Source organism: Notechis scutatus, chromosome 1 (assembly GCF_049901735.1).
Source record: "Notechis scutatus isolate UNSWTSFEM ecotype Mainland chromosome 1, rNotScu1.2, whole genome shotgun sequence".
In the NCBI taxonomy this organism is placed as follows: Eukaryota; Metazoa; Chordata; class Lepidosauria; order Squamata; family Elapidae; genus Notechis; species Notechis scutatus.
This window is the reverse complement of record NC_142009.1, coordinates 168,848,414-168,867,750: the sequence shown is the minus strand read 5'-3', so window position 1 is coordinate 168,867,750 and position 19,337 is coordinate 168,848,414. Positions and strand designations below refer to the sequence as shown.

The 19,337-nt window shown below is 38.8% G+C and overlaps 1 protein-coding gene across 1 annotated transcript in view; it reads right to left on the bottom strand.

The window, feature by feature from the left end:
• Nucleotides 1-2,889: 2,889 nt before the first annotated feature.
• The window catches only part of NDUFS1 (NADH:ubiquinone oxidoreductase core subunit S1), a 55,742-nt gene continuing 39,294 nt past the window's right edge, over nt 2,890-19,337 (bottom strand). Inside the window, exons 16-19 of the mRNA XM_087949484.1 lie at nt 6,606-6,781; nt 4,326-4,464; nt 3,538-3,606; nt 2,890-3,228 (exon numbers count right to left, since the gene is read on the bottom strand). Of these exons, the coding sequence (XP_087805610.1) occupies nt 3,137-3,228; nt 3,538-3,606; nt 4,326-4,464; nt 6,606-6,781 (476 nt within the window). The 3' untranslated portion in view covers nt 2,890-3,136. The remainder of the gene's footprint in view (nt 3,229-3,537; nt 3,607-4,325; nt 4,465-6,605; nt 6,782-19,337) is intronic.

Genomic DNA, 19,337 nt, shown 5'->3' with positions numbered 1-19,337 from the left:
AGAAAGATGAACAGAAGATACCAGTTTAGAATGATAATAGTGCAAACTTTTTGAAGAAATGTGAAATGCAGCTGGAGGGGGAAATTTGAGGTATCTATCCCTCCTTACTTACCATTTTACTCTTAGCCTTAGCTCTTCTAAGTCCTTGGTTCTCTCCGAATTTGGTTGGTTGATTGTAGATGTACCATCTATGGTAGGTAACATATTAGTGTGGGGCTTGTCCTAGTATTTAGGGGTGTGGTTTTTATTTGGTAGTTCATTTAGAGTATTGTTTTCTGCTTGCTTGGGGTTAATCCCTCCTTGGCTATTGGAGAAAATGTGTTCTGGTCTGTTTCCTTCTTAGCTTTTTTATCATTTCTTTTCAATTGTGTGTAAATGTGGTTTATCTCTATTATCTATTGATTTCTGATTTGTCAGTGCCAAGCTTACGTGATCTTTTACTTGAAATCAGGACTATTTTAGAGAGACTTAGCATCAAAGAGCCTGCCCAGGGATATATTTCTCCATACCTATAACACTATTATCTGTTCTTTACTGTATAAGTTAAAGGCAATATATATGTCCCCTTGTTTAATTATACCACTCTAAAGTATAAGGCTCTCAAGATTATATTAAGTTCAATGTGTTAGGTAAATCGACCCATGAGAGTTGAATTTATAGTTTATGGTTTCCCCATGGATTAGGACAATTGCTTCCTTTGAGTCAGAATGCACCTTCGCTGAAAGATCAAGTATGTTATCTTGTAACACTAAGTATTAAATACTAAATCCACTTCCGTTGTATGTACAAGTGGTACCTGGCATGGAAAACATAATCACAGTCTTACTATTGCAATACATTGTATGAATGGCTAAAATTGATGTTGGCTTGAGAGCTGAAGTTACTGCAAAAAAACTACGTTGGTTTGAGCACCTACCAAAACTTGGCTATTTTGAAAATCTGGTTAATACTTTGGTGGGAGACTACCAGGAAACGCCAGTGCTATGAACTAAACTGGAAAGTTGAAAAAAGCATCCTGGGAGATATTTTTTGTTTGTTTCCAAGAAAACTATACAGATGTATCCATGAAGTCAATGTAATCAAGCTTAATTCAGACTTTATGCTGCAATGAAGAGAATAGTCTAACATGTTGTATTTGTCCTGAAGGCACATTAGTTATCACTTTATTATAGAATATGGTACTTGTAAAGACATTCAAAGCCTTCTCTGGCTTGCAATATTGGATATCATATCTTAATGCATGTCTGTTGCATTAATAGTTGCCCCACCCATTAACGAAGTATAATTCTTGAAGATTATCATTATCATTGATTCACCACAGTCAGCCAGATATTCAGACTGGATTTGGCATTTTTATTCTTACCAAATTTATTTGCTGCCCATCTCACAGTTCAAGGTGACTGACAGACTTAATGAATACTGCATCTGCCAATCTTTAAATATCACAATGCATACTTCCCTAAGATATGGTTGTCAGCAAGATTTGAAAGCTTTTGGCACTTGTCCACCTGATGATCAGTTATTCTGGTACTACTGTGAACTGCAAACTAGTTTGTTATTATCTTCTATCTTACTTTAAAAGCTTTATATTGTTCTTAGATATTAATTATTGGTTTGAGCCTTTATAGTATATACTGCTTTTAGTTGTTTCCTGCTTTGGAAATATTTTTCAAAATTCAGTGAAGTTTTTAAACCCTCTAAAATAAAGGACAAATTTCCCAGAGCTGTATAAACAAATGCAAATCTGAAATAGGGTTTTCCTGGCATTAGTTGAACATAAATCTATTGATTTCAGTCTAAACCCTTTTGTATTTTTTAGATCACAAGAATGAGGAGTGTAATCAAGAGTTCATAGCAAAAAGCTTGTACTGGTATAGAAAGTTAGCTATGCTGTAGCTTATTGAATAAACTTAATCCAAGGTTAAACACAAGGGATTGGATTAATTAATTAATTAAATTCAATTAATTAATTAGTTTAATTAGTGATCGGGTAACAAAATAATATTCTATTAATGTATTCTAAACAAGGTTATCAGTGAGACAGTTTTAATCTCCTTCCCAATAGCTTCAGGGAACTGAAAGTCTTCCAAAATATGAAATAATATGCTTTAAGAACTATTTATACTACTGCTGCAGGATTTTGAGCATGGGGATTATTCAGAGCTCTCAGGAACACACATCTGTGTGCAATTCCTTAAACCAAACTCATCTTTTCCTGGGAGTATAAAGCAAAGGAAGAGGACAGAAGTGTTCCCCTGGAAAAAGAGGTGGTTGCTTTCAGAAATTGCAGCCAGATGCTAACTTTTAAGATCTGTAGAATTGTTTTGCTTCAAAATCCATATATTATATAATCCTACCATTCTGGTTTGGGTTTCTGGAAGGATCTAAGTATAGTAATTATATCACTATTCAGTGCATTTAGAATTCAAGATGAAGCCATTCAAAGGAAAGCTAGTTTGTATTGATGAAGACATCAGGCTAGAAGACAAAGACTGTGAATTCTAGTCTTGCCTTAAGCACAAAGCCAGCTGGGTGATCTTGGAACAGTCACACTCTCTTGGCCCTAGGAAGAAAGCAGTGGCAAAGTACTTCTAAAATTGATGTCAAGAATACTGTAGGAATTAGTCCAGGCTACTTGAGTGTGACTTGAAGGCACCTCCCCTAAAATCAACAGGATTTAGACAAATTTTATTTCTTTGAATAAATGTTATATGTAATTATAAAATAACCTCAAGTATGTTGAGTGATACACTGTCACAAGCTAATTTAACTAAAATTAAGAATACACTGAAATGCAAGAAGATGGCTATCTTGAATGTCACTGTTGAAAATGTGCTATCTACTTGGGAATTTTTTAAATATATGTTGACTACTGAAGAGTCACACTGCTTTTTAATAATCGTTAAATAATATTTTTAATTTTACACCCTACTTCTACACATTCAGTATACATAATGTCTTATGTATGATAAATGGTGCTGAACATAATTATTCAATGCATGCTAGAGAATTGGTTGTAATAACTTTCACTTGTTTCCATAAAGAAAATAGGAACAAAAAGAGACCACAAAACAGTTGCTTATTTAAAAATATTAGTCGATCATAACAGTGCCTGGTGGACTCTGGATTTCATTCTTTAGCAGATGGAGGGTTCTTCAATTGCTTTGGCACCCTGTGTAACTGCTTTCACACATTTAGCCATTGTCTGCGAAGCTCTACTTATTGGATCTGCAAAGATAAACATGTGTTATTGTTCTAAAAGTCTGACTTGGTGGATAGGGTATGCATTAACTGAAATAATTTGGTTTTGAATTAGTATGCTCTGTAAAATCCAGCCACCAAAACTTATAAACCATGCTATATGGCTTAGTATGTCTGAGGTTATTTAACAAATTGTGGCTTAATAGAATATGTTAACTTAGTGATCAAGGAACAACTAATGTTTTTAGTAGTCAAATATTTCAAGCATAAGAAAAGCACATTTTGTTTCCTACTTAATTATACAAGAAATTCTGCATGCATGAAGACTATTGTTACCTGTCATATAAAAGTCTTTAACTGTAAGCTGAGGAGGAACAAGAGGATCAGCAAGAAGTTTCTGATTCACTACCTATAATTTAAGCAAAGAATGGCAAATATTAGCAAATTTCACTCAATAGATATCTGTATGCTGGATCACATAAAAACACCCAAAGAATTCATTATATACTGGAATGTTTCATAAGATAGACAAAAGAAAAAAATATTTATTAAAAACAGCTGTAAGGAAAATTCAGGAGAAAGTGATGGAAAGAGTACTTTTGTAATATATTACAAACCACCTAAACCTGTTATTGTACAATAGTGGGACATTATTTTATATAAGCTTAAGGCAAAAAGATCAATGATAATTTTTATAATAGCTTATATGAAAAGTACCCTGTTTCTCCAACAATATGGCCTCCCCCAATAGGAAGTCCCAGCATGTTTTATAGGCATGAAATGAAATTAAGCCCCTCCCCCCAAATTAAGGCCTATATTAAAACATGAGAAATGGGGGGGAATGGTGGGGGGGCTTGCTGTTAGGAAATACTTTTGTTGCACACCCGGATATGGTGCTGCCTGCGTTGACCCCAATATGAAGTGCCCCACCAACGCCGAGGTCAACATCCAAGCCATCGCTGCCCACCCGCCCGAAGATGCAAGGGGGGGGAATTAAGTCACCCCCGAAAAGACAGCCTAGCCATTTTTTCGGGGCTCAAAAAAAATAAATAAGACCTGGCTTTATTATATGAGAAACACGGTAACTATCTTGAAGTTTTTACATCCAAATGGTGTAATGGAACATAACTTGGACAATTCATTTGCTTGAATAAAATAGTTGGCTTCTTCCACATCATCGTATCGAACCAAATTAGGGGACACTTCTTCTAATCTCCTCTTCACTTGATCAAGATTGTCATAAGGGAGAGTCACACCAGTCAGCTAAAAGATGAAGAGAGAGAAAGAAAGAAACTCAAGATCCAGTGTGGATATATTTCTTTTTGTTGATCTCTGTATTTGCACCATACATCCCCAAAATTATATACAGTGCATTCAGAAAGTATTCGTACATCCTACACTTTGTTATGTTGCAGCTTGATTTTACAGTTGTTAAAATTTATTTTTCTCGTTAATCTACACTCAGTACCCCATAATGACTAAGTGAAAACAGAATTTTAGAATTGTCTATAAGTTTATTAAAAAGAAAAAAAAACCTAAAATATCACATTGTATTCAAGTATTCAGACCCTTCACTCAGTACTTTGTTGAAACACCTTTGGCAGCAATTACAGCCTCTGGTTTTTTAGGGTATGACGTGACAAACTTTGCAACCTGGATTGGGGGATTTTCTGCCATTCTTCCTTGCAAATCATCACAAGCTCAGTCAGGTTTGATGGCAACCGTCAGTGGACAGCCATTTTCAGGTCCCTCCAGAGATGTTCAATAGGGTTCAAGTCAGGACTCTGGGTAGGCCACTCTAGGACATTCACAGTTGTCCTTAAGCCACTCCTGTTTCTTGCCTGTGTGCTTAGGATCATTGTCATGTTGAAAAATGAATCTTTGGCCCAGCCTGAGGTACTGAGTGCTATGGAACAGGTTTTCATTGAGGATATCCCTGTACTTTGCTCCATTCAGCTTTTCTCAATCCTGATCAATCTCCCAGTCCTGCTGCTGAAAAACACCTCCATGGCATGATGCTACTAACCAGCATGTTTTACTGTTGGGATGATATTGGGCAGGTGATGAGTTGTGTCTGGTTTCCTCCAGACATGATGTTTAGAATTGAGACCAATCTTGGTTTCATCGGACCAAAGAACCTTTTTCCTCACAGTCTGGGAGTCTTTTAGGTGCTTTTTTGCATACTCCAAGTGAACCCTAATGTGTTTTGCACTGATAAGAGGCTTCTGTCTAGCTACTCTACCATAAAGCCCAGATCGGTGGAGGGCTGCAGTGATGGTTGTCCTTCTGGAACTCTGTCCCATCTCCACACAAGATCTCTGGAGCTCAGTCAGAGTTCTTGGTCACCTCTCTTACTAAGGCCCTTCTCCGTGACTGTTCAATTTGATTGGGCAACGGGCTCTTGGAACAGTCCTTGTTGTGCCAAACTTCTTCCATTTGAGAATTATGAAGGCCACTGTGCTGAGGAACCTTCAGTGCAGCATACATTTTATTGTAGCCTTCCCCAGATCTGTGTCTTGTGATAATCCTGTCTCTGCAGGCAGTTCCTTTGACCTCATGGCTTTTGCTCTGCTACAATATGCATTGTCAGCTGTGAGGCCTTCTATAGAGAGATGTGTGCCTTTACAAAACTTCTGTTTTTACTTTGTCATTCAATCAAAAATGAAAAAAAAACCACCAACAAAAAAAAAAAAGGAGGTACCTGAGTAAATTTCTGGTGTAGATCAAATGCCAATGGAAATTTTTTCTTTTTTTTTTTTTTTTTTTTAAAAAGCATTTCAACAATTGTAGAATCAGGCTCTGCAGCATAACAAAATTGACAAAAGTGAAGGAGGTCTGAATATTTTCTGAATGCATTGTAATTTCAGTTGTAGCCATTCTATGTAGATTAACAATGTATGATTGCTGTATTTGCAACTTAACAAGACAGCAAAATAAATTTCTTATGAATGGCACAAGAGAGGTAAAAAAGCAAACTTGCTATCTTTGCTATTGGTAGTGTCAGAGAAATATTTTTTAGAATATTTGGCCTAAAAAGTATAATAGTACCCATTCAGCATGAAACAATTGTAACTCAATACAATAAAGCAAAACACATAGACTATATCCAGCTTTTTCTATAGAATCCTAGGTCAAAATGCACATTCAGTTGTCTAATCTTCCACAAGCTTTTAAATACAAATCAATAATTTTCACATTCAAATCTCTCAGTTCCAGAAAATAGTTACTACAGACATACAGTTTATATTACTATGATCTTTCTGTGCATTTTGTGATCAACTACTTTTCAAAGACTGGCTAAATTAGAAAGTTCATGATTTCAACTCCTAAATATAACCGACTCATTTTCTCAAGTGTTAATTCAATCTCTTGGGAAATATTCAGTGATTAGGGCATTACAGTACCTCGGAGAGTGCCCTAATAATTTTCCAGTCCTCTCTTGCCATGCCAGGTGGTGTCACTGCTGCTCTGGTTTGTTGAGCTCTGCCTTCTGTATTTACATAAGTTGCAGTCTTTTCTGTATAAGCTGCTCCTGGAAGAATTACATCAGCCATAGAAGCTCCGGTATCCCCATGGTGACCTGAAAAAAATTGCAGCAGCAGTGGGGTTACTTTTAATTTCTCACTGAATTTTATATTTGGCTTTGTAATTTTGCAACTTACTTATTTCTTTAGCTACAACCATTCTGTTAATGTAAGTATAGCAAAGTTTGAGTGGTTCTTTTCAGACACCGCTTTTGAAATAGAAGTATTTAATATTTAATCACTAGCTCAATACCCGTGCTTTGCTACAAAACTATGTGGTCGGGCTTAGTTTTTGGGCAGGCAAATACAGGTGAAACTCGAAAAATTAGAATATCATACAAAAGTTCATTTATTACAGTAATGCAACTTAAAAGGTGAAACTAATATATAGTTCAAGCCGTGATTTGTCATAATTGTGATGATTATAGCTTACAGCTCATGAAAACCCCAAATCCATAATCTCAGAAAATTAGAATATTACATGCAATCAATAAAACAAGGATTGTACATAGAACAATATTGGACCTCTGAAAAGTATAAGCATGCATATGTACTCAGTACTTGGTTTGGGCCCCTTTTGCAGCAATTACTGCCTCAATGCGGCGTGGCATGGAAGCTATCAGCCTGTGGCACTGCTGAGGTGTTATGGAAGACCAGGATGCTTCAATAGCGGCCTTCAGCTCTTCTGCATTGTTCGGTCTCATGTCTCTCATCTTTCTCTTGGCAATGCCCCATAGATTCTCTATGGGGTTCAGGTCAGGCGAGTTTCCTGACCAATCAAGCACAGTAATCCCACGGTCATTGAACCAGGTTTTGGTGCTTTTGGCAGTGTGGGCAGGTGCCAAGTCCTGCTAGAAAATGAAGTCAGCATCCCCATAAAGCTCGTCTGTGAAAGGAAGCATGAAGTGCTCCAAAATCTCCTGGTAGACAGCTGCGTTGACCCTGGACTTAATGAAGCACAGTGGACCAACACCAGAAGATGACATGGCTCCCCAAATCAACACAGACTGTGGAAACCTCACACTGGACTTCAAGCATCTTGCAGTGTGTGCCTCTCCATTCTTCCTCCAGACTCTGGGTCCTTGGTTTCCAAATGAGATACAAAAGTTGCTCTCATCAGAAAAATGGACTTTGGACCACTGAGCAACTGACCAGTTCTGGTCTTCTTTAGCCCAGGTAATAATCTTTTGACGTTTGTTGTTCAGGAGTGGCTTGACAAGAGGAATACGACATTTGAAGCACATGTCCAGGATCCATCTGTGTGTGGTGGCTCTTGATGCACTGACTCCAGCCTCAGTCCACTCCTTGTGAAAGTCCCCAACACTTTTGAATGGCCTTTTCCTGACAATCCTCTCCAGGCTGCGGTCATCCCTGCTGCTTGTGCACCTTTTTCTTCCACACTTTTCCCTTCCATATAACTTTCTATTAATGTGCTTTGATACAGCACTTTGGGAACATCCAACTTCTTTTGCAATTACCTTTTGAGGCTTTCCCTCCTTATGGAGGGTGTCAATGATGGTTTTCTGCACAACTGTCAGGTCAGCACTCTTTCCCATGATTGTGATTCCTACTGAACCAGACTGAGAGACCATTTAAAGGCTCAGGAACCCTTTGCAGGTGTTATGGCTTAATTAGCTGATTAGAGTGGGACACTTTGAGCCTAGAAACCTTTTCACAATATTCTAATTTTCTGAGATTGTGGATTTGGGGTTTTCATGGGTTGTAAGCCATAATCATCTCAATTATGACACATCATGGCTTGAACTATCTTGCTTTGCATGTAATGAGTCTATCTCATATATTAGTTTCACCCTTTAAGTTGCATTACTGACATAAATGAAGTTTTGCATATTCTAATTATTCGAGTTTCACCTGTAAAGGAGAAAAAATTCTGCCTCTGCTTGGCTAGCATCCTGTCAGTGTGTGAGAGAGTTGAGGGCTGTTTGGAAGGTGAAACAGTATTTGCTGTGTGAACAAGAAGGCGACAGCAAGAAGCCTGGGCGTGGCATAGCTCAACTGTTCTGTATTAAAGCTACTTGGTGCTCTGAAACTGAAACTTCTCCCCCCTGCTTGCGTTTTGCATTTTGAAGAGATTTCTTTTCAGGTGGGGAAGAGGAATAGAACTCCTTGGCATCAGAGCATATTAATAATAATATAGGAAATACTTAATGGTTTAATGGTCATTTCAAAAAATATTTTCTTAGTGAGCACCTAGAAGTCAAAGGGAATACACGTGCCAAATTTCAAGTTTGTAGACTTTACAGTTCTGGAGATTTTGTGATGATACATGAGTAGTATTTTACTTTTATATATATAGATAACTTAATATTAAATGTAACAACAACAACAACAACAACAACAAAACAACAACAATAATAATACTTTATTTGCAGTCACAGACCAAAACACAAGTACAACAAAAGAAGAACATGGGAAAATTAATCATGAACAATTGGTCACCAAAAACTTGACTAAGGGGAATTACAGCGTTCTCCTCTGATGGTTACAGCTCTTAAAAAAAATTTGGAAACCAAAGAAGTGATATGAGGAGCCATCCCCTAGACAATATAAGAACAAATTACTAACATTGGGTCTAGAAGGGTCTGTTTCAAGGAGAGACAGTAACTTAGATCTGCCTGCGTTATACATAGGGCAATATAAAAGGACATGCTCCACAGTTTCAACCTCAGCTCTGTCACAGGGGCATAGCCGCTCGTTAATTGGGAGCCTCTTAAATCGCCCATCCAGTAGTGCTGAGGGAAGAACATTAAAGCGAGCTAGGGAGAAAGCTCTTCTATACTTGGGAATGGTTAGAGTGTAAAAATAGGAAGCCATCCTCAGTCCGTAATTATTAAATTGGCTGAAGATCAGAGGGGACCAAGTTTTGTTAGCTCTGGCTCGTAGATATTGCAAGTCAATGTCCACAAGCCGTTGGACTACCCTAAATTGGGCGTCCTTAAGGCCATAATCTCCCAGGGCATCCCCCGTAAAACCTAGCATAAAACCTATCCCCCGTAAAACCTAGCAATTTCTTCATCAGCTCCCTCTCCCAATGAGAAATATGAGAGTCAGCAAACGCCAGGGAGAAGTAGCTACCAGGAACTGCCAGAAAGAGCACCCGAAACCACCATTTAAAGGTGTTAATCCACGCCATACATTCGACTGATCGAGTGCCCAGTTCCAGGTACATCAGAGCAAAACCAACACAAGGAGGAAGACGCATAAGTTTTCTAAAAAAGACAGCCTGGGTTCTTTCAATACAATCCTTGAAGCCCCGTATCCATATGGGAATTCCGTAAAGAGTTTGAGCCAAAGTTTTGGCTTTGTAAATACACAGAGCAGAAGGAATAAACTGGCCTCCTTGGGTATAAAAAAATCTTAAAATCTGCTGGTGACTACAGGAGGCCGAGTTCAGCACCTGGGTTCGATGTCTAGTCCAAGCACCAGTGTTCTGAAATTGAATACCTAAATACTTAAAATGGAAAACCTGCTTAACAGCATTACCATTGATAGCCCAGTTATACAATTTCCGGGCTCTAGAGAACACCAATACTTTGGATTTGTCGTAATTAATAGACAAGTGGTTCTCAGCACAGTAGGACCCGAATGCAGAAAGTAATCTTTTCAGACCTGGCCTTGACAATGAAAGGAGGACCGCATCGTCAGCATAAAGGAGAAGCGGGATCTTCGTAGTTGACAACTTTGGGGTGTGGGACTCAATACGTCCAATGTGAAAGGCCAAGTCAGATAAGAATAAATTAAACAAAAGAGGAGCCAGAACACAACCCTGCCTTACTCCATTCTTAATCAGGATAGGATTTGAAAGTTCTCCCTGCAGACCATACCTGACCTGACTAGAGGTCTGGTTGTACAAGGATCTAATTAGGAACAGAAGACGTCTATCGATAGAACTTTTGAGCAGTTTTGACCACAACAGTCCCCTAGGGACTGAGTCAAATGCTGACTTTAGGTCGATAAAAGCAGTAAAAAGTTTGCCACCTGGTATGGTGGTATATTTATCGACCAGGTGCGCTAAGACAAAGCAGTGGTCCAGTGTGGCACAGCCCGCTTTAAACCCAATTTGTTCAGCACCAATAATATTGGACTCCTCAACCCAGGTGAGGAGTATACGTTGGAGATATTTAGCATACAGTTTCCCAATGATGGAGAGCAGGATTAAGGGGCGATAGTCGGCTGGATTGTTCCTATTTCCTTGTTTAAAAACTGGAACAATAATTGCTAAGCTCCAGGAGGTAGGGATCCTGCCAGAGGTATTAATATGCGTGAAGAGTCTTGCTAAGAGAGGAATCCACCACTCGGGATTGGATTTTAGCAGATCAGGGGGTATACCATCAGGGCCAGGGGCTTTCTCTGACTTGAGTTCGGAGATAAGATCGGTAATCTCAGCATGAGTCATGGGTTGCCAGTCAGGAACTGCAGGAGGCACCTGTGGCCCAAACACGGTCGAACTTGTTGACATCTGGAAAATTGCCAAGAAATGGTTTTCCCAATGTCTGTTGGAAATACAGCAGAGAGGGAGTTCTTGATGACCCGGCAAAGAGCTGGCAACAAGTTGCCAAAATAATCGAGTGTCCTTCTGCTGAATAGAGAGAAGTAGGTCCCACTTCTCTCTCTCTTTAGTTTTCTTTTTCTTAGCAATTAGTCCTTTATACTCCCGCTTCAAGCGATAGTAGTCCTCTGGTGGGCATTTATCCCCTCAATTACGATAGAGCAGGTAAACCCAATTAATCTGGTTCCTGAGCATCAGACACTGTCAAACCAAGAATTACTTCTTGAATGATTTGGACCACTCAACCTACAGACGGCTCCTAGCTCCCTTTGAACACTATTAATTAGTGATTCAAAGGCCGAGATTGTCCCTGGGCCACTACTTGTTAGGGCCTGATTGTATAGACTGAAACACTCCAGAGATGATAAAAAGGAGTGGAACTTTCTTTCAGTATTAGAAGACCATTTGATCCTCCTTGTATATGAGGCCACATAGGGATCTAATATCTGGGGACCCCTAGGGAAATATATATTTGAGGAAAGCCCAATGATTGTAACCAGGGGGTAGTGGTCGCTCTCTGTAAGGCAGTCCACATAAAAACCACGGACTGCCTTTCTAAGAAGCTGGGATACCAGCACAAAATCAATAACACTACTTCCACGTGAGGAACTAAAAGTAAACTCACCAGCTAGATCAGGGGTCCCCAACCGCCGGTCCGCGGACGGTACCGGTCCAGCGGAACAAGTCTTACCGGGCCGCTGGTTGCTGGCGCCGTCATCTTTTTGATAAAAAGTGCTTCCGGTGAGCTTTTCCGGGTAGAAAGCTCACCGGAAGCACTTTTTCATCAAAAAGATGGCGGCGCCAGCGCTCGGTGAGCTTTTCTGGGTAGAAAGCCATTTCTACCGAAAAGCTCACCGGAAGCGCTGCGCCATCATCTTTTTGACGAAAAAGTGCTTCCGGTGAGGTCACCAGAAGCACTTTTTCGTCAAAAAAAGATGGCGGCGCCCAGTTGATGCCGGTACCGGGCCGTGGCGCCCAGCTGATGCCGGTACCGGGCCGCGGCATAAAAAAGGTTGGGGATCACTGAGCTAGATCACCTAGGGTACTCCCATTAAGAATTATCTTATTGTGTTGGGCTGCTAAAAGGGCTAACTGAATGCCAGCAAAATCTGTTAATTCATCCTTAGAATGTCTGGCTGAAATCAGGTGTCCTGTGGCCTGGAGGGTTTTCTTGGGAGTAGAGTGCCTCAATCGATGGGGGAACTTGGACTCCCAATCGGGCATTAAAGTCGCCCCCTATAAGGATGTACAGCGCTGGGAATTTAGTTTCCATACAAGTAATGTAATTCTCCAGCACGCCCCATTGAGCCTTAGTATCAGCTTGCCTCATCGTCGGGGGAAGATAAATATTGAACACTAACAGTTTGCTGCATCCTCTCTTAGCGCCATAGCTAAAGAGCCACAGGGGGGCAGCTCCACTGTCTCCACTTTCAAAGAAGTAGAGACCAAGCAAGCTAGACCACCCTTAGGCCTTCCTGTCATAGATTGTCTGGTGGCGACCAAGGAAATGACCGTAAACCCTGTAAGGGATATCTTATCGCATGCCCAGTCTCCTGAAGCAGGACCACATCAAATGAGTGAATATAGTTGGCGAATTCTATGGTACCACACCTTCTCCCCCAACCTGCTATGTTCCATGAAAGGCACTTAAGTGTGCGGGGGGTGGGGTTTGCCAGATTTAATAGTCATTCTGTGTGATTAATTTTTCCCAGAGCGCCCTTCGGATCCGAAAAGATACACCCGTTGTTAAGTGGCAGGGTCATCCTCTTAGGAGGCAAAGGCAGGGAAGGAAGGAGGGGAGGCGAGCCTTGTTCATGGGGCTGTAGGGCTCTAAGCGCACTCCAGTTTGTACTTGTGGCATTAATTGGTTGCTTAGCTGGCAAGTATTCAGCAGCATCAACAGACAGAGTTTGAAGTAGCCCTGGATCTTCAAATTTACGAATTAGACATTCTGGAGAGAGCGCCAAGAGAGCTTCCATTGGTAAATCAGTATAGACTCCCTGGAGTCCAAGGGAATCCTTATCAGGTAGTGAAAGACTCCAGAGCTTGGATTTAACTGCATCCAGATGCTTTATGGTTTGGGCCCTTTCTGGTTGTGGAAGCGCACAAAAGGAGTCGAAGAGCTGTGTCTCCTCCTGGTTCCAGAAATTGTCTTGACATAAGTCAGTCTCATAAATAGATGGAATCCCAGAGGCACTGACCTGGGGCTTATTTACTAAGGAACCATGGGTGCCCTGAGCTGGTGTCGCTTTCCTTTGGGGCCATTTCTTCCCAGCTGATCAAGTCAAAGGAAGCTTCCTGGTAAGATGTTACTCGCTGCAGGGGGTTGATTTGACCGGTTGTAGGAGGAACAATCAGGCTACCATCTGAGAGGACGCCAACTGGAGGTTTTGCGGGAATAGGTATATAATTAGTACGTGATGTAGTATCTGAGATGGCATTCAAGGTTGGCACATTAATATGGGGGCAATAAATCTCCTGCCACTCACAAATTGTCGATTACTCAAGAGTGGCTTAATCGACATATCTTTGAAGACACTTCTTGGCAGAATGGCGAAGGATCTTAACAGGGATCCTCTTCTGAAAAATAGTTTTGGGGTGTTAAGAGTTGTCAAAACTGAGTAGCACTCTAGTGCAGTGTTCAGGAGAGGGTAAACGTTCAACCTTCTTCAAATCATCAGCTTTTAGCCCCAATAACTGTAATATATGGCCCCTCACCAGCTGTGTTGAACCCCAGTGAGGTAAGTTGCCATTAATGGGATTAATGATGAGGGCCACCTGTTTTGACTGTAAGGAACAGGTGACTGTTTGCATCAAAAGATGTAAAGTTCAAACTATTGGTAGGATTACGTTGGCCAGTGCTTTTGCTGATGCTTGGCAGGGAGAACCCTGCTGCCGCATCAGGTTGCCGAGCGGTCAGCCCAGGGCACCCATTGGTAGTCCAGGAAACTAAGTAGTTTAAAGTACTTATTATTTAATCAAGCTGGAGCTGAATGCTCGCTGTAGTTTCTGCGACCAAGAAACATTGCTGAGCCAAAAGTTCTGTAAGGGTGGGCTCATTTTAGGATTGGTTGTAGTTTTAGATAAGCCTTTGTTTTCAACTCGGGGGGCGATGCCCTCAACCGTCAGAAGACTGCAACAACCGGCAGCAGCCAGACAAAAGGGAGCAGGAGCTTTCAAACTGAGAGGCTGAGCTAAAACAAAGTCCTCAATCTTGTATTGCTTCAGAGAAGGTTGAGGAACCGGGTCAGTGAGAGATCTGCTCCTTTTCCTTGTCTTCATTATGTTAAGTAGCACAATAAAGGATGAGCTGTGTAATATAGCATAGAGTCTAGTCATTGAAACAAGTCCTTAATCCAGAGGAAAAGGAATCGGGAGTGGAGAAGAAATGAGTCCTAATGCAAACAAGTGGCAGAGCTCCTCACAAGTATACCAAGGATCCTGCTGCTCTCCAGGGAAGCTTCCTTCCAGGTGGTGCCTCTTGAATTGTACATATTAAATGTACAGCATGCGTCCACATAAAAATGAATTCAAACAATTCATGCAAAAAATCTCAAGTTTCACAGATTTCCAACAGATCCATTTATTCTAAATTCATGCTGTACACTATTTATCCAGACATTATTTATTATTTACTATTTATCCAGACATGCTTTGGACAGCAGCTTTTCAACTAACCAATTTTATTAGGGCTTAAACTTTTGGGAGCTTCGGCTCACTCCATCAGATGCATTAGAATGGCTACACTGATATAAGATTTAAATTGGAGTGAGGAAGTAGGAAGTACAGATTGGCTACGTAGATTGTATGTGAGACAAGATGCCTTTCAATAAATTTGTAAGCCAAAAAGGTGCTACTAGACTCCTGTTTTTTCTCCACCATGGATTAACACAGCTGTTCCCTAGATTATATATGCTATTGGCTATAAACTGCACACTTATAGATTAGATTTACCTGATATTATATAGTATAGCAATAGCACTTAGCCTTATATACCACTTTATAGTGCTTTACAGCCCTCTCTAAGCGTTTTACAGAGTCAGCATATTGCCCCCAACAATCTGGGTCCTCATTTTACCCACCTCAGAAGGATGGAAGGCTGAGTCAATCTTCAGCCTGGTGGGATTCGATCTGCCAAATTGCAGGCACTTGGCTGTCAGCAAAAGTAGTTTGCAGTACTGCACTCTAACCACTGCACCACCGAGGGTCTTTTAGTTTCTATTTACAATTTTAGTTTGTTTTTATTTATGTTTCAAATTTCTGAACCGCCCATCTCCCTCAAAGCGGGATTATGGGTGGTGTACAATAAAGCATCAAAAAATAAAAGTATATAATTAGTGGACTTGGCTTGGTTTGTAGGCTTGCTTAGGTCTGCAGACTCTAATTGGGCAGTGTCAGTGGTCCTGTATGCTTGCTTTCAGTTCTTTTTTAAATAAAAAGACCGTCTCCAATTAAAGGTGAGGGAAGGGCTGTTTAACACCACTTCCCAGGTAGCAACAAAACTATGTATCCCAAGAGGGAAAAAATGCCTGCTCACTTTAGATAGTGAGTTCACTCTTCCATATACCACACAATGAACAAAATTTGTAATTGCAATGCACATTTATGCTGCCAGAAGGAGCTAAAGATTACAATTAAAGGAAAGAGTACTTAAAGGAAATTATATAAAATTGGTTTATTTGATCAAGGTTAAAATACATATGTTATCTCTGGTAATCTTTCATGAACTTTTGCTGATCAGGACTGAAGAGCTTTTAAAGATTGTTTATAAATAAGACATAGGATATGGGAAAGTATCATTTATTGATTTTTAAAAGGTGATAAATTACTAAAATTGTGTATAGTGATGAAAGGGAAGTCATTTCTTGATGTTTCTTTTACTGTGTATTATTTTCTATCTTTTCTGCACTATCTTTTCCTTTTATTTTAAATATGTATTAGTTTTTCTTTTTAATTCTAACATTTAATACATCACTATAAGAATAATAATAAAAGTGGATTACTTTCAGTAATTAACAGTTACTTGGCTTAAACTTTATTAGTTCAGAACAAAATTTTAGAGGTGTGCATGAAGCAAAATACATGGGTTTTTTAATCTCAAAACAAAACAGCCCCGCTTTCATTGGGATGTTTTGAACTGGATGGATTCCAACAGAACAATATTTAAACAGCACAAGTATTCTTTTTTATTATGTTTTTTATTTCTACAAATACATTGTGTGAACAGTGTGGTTCCAGGTTATTTTACATTTTAACTACAAACATAATAATTTCATATTAGTGCTATTAACTTTCTTATCTAATTTGATATTAATACATATTATCAATCTTTAACATTCAATATTTCCATATATCATTTTATGTCAATCTCTATATTCTTAACATCGCTTCTTTTGTTATAAATATTATATTGCCATATTTGCAATATTTAACAAATTTATAATATAATTCAACTAGTCATTAATAGATTCATATTAATTTATATTACCCATTATTTATCCCCTTTTTAGTTTTTCATTATGCCATCTTTGTTTTTTAAAACAAAGTCCCTTTCTAATCTCATTATAATACACACATTATAATTTCCATTCTATTTTCATTTAACAAATTGTACAATTCTAATAATAATATAATCACTTTTATCTGTTATCATATACTATATTATTTTTCTATCAGATTCCACATGTCATTTCTTTCCCTACCATACAATATTGACTGTATGTATATTACATTTAACACTTATGAAACTTACATAATAATCCTATAAGGTCTTATATATCTTATAGTACACCCATTCATGTGGAATCCTTCCTTATCTTTCCCTTCTTCAACCATCGTCTCCAACTTTCATTAACGCACTAATTAATTTCTTCCTAGCTTGTCTTCCATTTTCTATCATTTTTTATCCTTTCTCTTAATCGTTTTTCTTTTGTCTATTATGTTCAACTGTCTCTTTTTCCAGTTATTTAATTCTATCTTTATCCTCTCAAAATGTTCTCTCCCTTCCCTGTTGCTTTTCCCGTGGGCTATTCTCTCCTTGGTTTATTGCATCAATCATTAGCATTTTAAATTTTATTTCCTTTTTTTCCTTTCATTTGTTGTTCCTTCTGTTCTATTTTGCTGGCTTCTCTTCTAGTTAACTCTTATTCCTTCTGTGTCTCTTGTTTTCCTTCTGTAATCTGTGTCCCCATTTCTGGATTTTCTTCCATGCTTTGTATTTTATTCAAAATGTCCTCAAATCTTCTACCCATCATATCTGTTGTATCCTGTAGTTCCAGAACCAATTCTCTGCATATTCTACTCATCTTTATTTTTGTTTATTCTATTTCTTATATCCAATTGTCCAATTATCCCACAGTCTTTATTTAAACCAGTGTCACTTTCCAAACTGTAAATCCAATATTCAAGAGTCTTTATGGGACTTCTGGTTTGAGCTTCTTCAGCGACAGACCGAAACCTCGTCTCTGCGAGGCTGGAGCGCCCCGAGCCGGCTGGTTTCGGGGCTAAGCCACCCTGTAGAGGTGGTGAAGAGGGGGGAGACTGCCAGCAGGGTTGAGGAGAGTCGCATCTCTCCTCCCCAGCTGGCCATTACTCCCTTTCCCGAAGGCGGTTGCAGCGGTGGTCAGAAATGGCCACCACAAAGAAGAACTCGACTGGAAAAGAATGTGCAGGAGGAAGATAAGAAGAGAAAGTGTTGGTTGACCAGGTCAAACAGCAAAAGCAACAAATAAGGTACCCTGGAATTGAAACTGTTAAAAACAATAACATTGTTCCCTAAGAAGATTTTTAAGCTGCGAAGGAGAGAGAAAAGGGAAAAGATTTGGTTTTCTCCTTTTCCTATACTGGCAGCTGAGACTTAAGCAAGAAATTGGAAAAAAAATCCACTTTGACATCAATAGGCATTTAATGCTGAAAATAAAAAGTCAAAGGGATAATAAAGATTTCTAGATAATTAAAAGCTTTTGAAAATAGGAAAGGAGAGAAAAAGAATAAAAGGGTAGGATCTGGAAGGGAGGAGACTGCCTGGAATTAAAAAAGAACTTACAGCAAAATCTCAACAAGACTTCCAAAAGATACATTCTAACTGAAATATCGCAACAAAAACCCCAGGAAGAGAAAGTCGAAAAAGAAATAAGAAGATATAACTCGGGATTATCTGGATTACTTGATGATTTCTGGATTCTTGGTTATTTTTTAAATGACTAAAATCAATCGGGTGGTTGTTTAAAACTGTTTAAAATGGCTCCACTTTTAGAAGAACTGAAAATGGAACTTAAAAAGTACAAAGAAGATGCACAAGAAGGGAGAGGTTCTTTTGGCTTCGTATTTCAGTTTTTAGAAATGGAGATTTGGAATTATGAGAAACAAGAAGAAATGCCTGCAGAACAAGAAGATTGCGACAAAGAAGAAGCCATCTTTAATGAACAAGTAATCTTAGATGGGGGGAAAAAAGGAAAGGGGGGGAAAGAGAATGGAAAGTTTAAGATTGGGAAAAACAACTCCAAAAAAAATAGAGTGAAAAATAAGTATAAAATCAGAAAGCAACAGAAGAGGGAAATGCAGAAGAGAGAATTAGAACTAGAGGGACAAGGGGGTAAAAAGGGGAGGGAGAAGATGAGAGGGAAGAAAGAAAGGAAAAGAAGTTATAAAGGACAGAAGCAAAATATAGAGAAACAGGGCCTATTTAGAGATAATGGGTGAAAACTTAATGGAAAAAGGGATTCTGCAAAGGTACATAAGATAGTATGGTTATATTAGAAGCAGAAATAATTTTAGAAAATATGAAACAATGTATGATTAAAATGTCTGATAAAATAGCTATCATAATTCATTGGAATGCTTGTCAATAAATAAATGTAACAAAAGGTATATTTATAAAACATATGTGAAGAGAAATAAGGGAAAAATTAATTATGGAGATTATATGTGTTTTTAAGGAAGTATGATATTTAATTGAAAAGAAGTATTAAAGATGTTAAGATTTTAATGATTATTAATGATAGAACTGAACTGGAATGGAATGAGGGTTTATAATTACATAT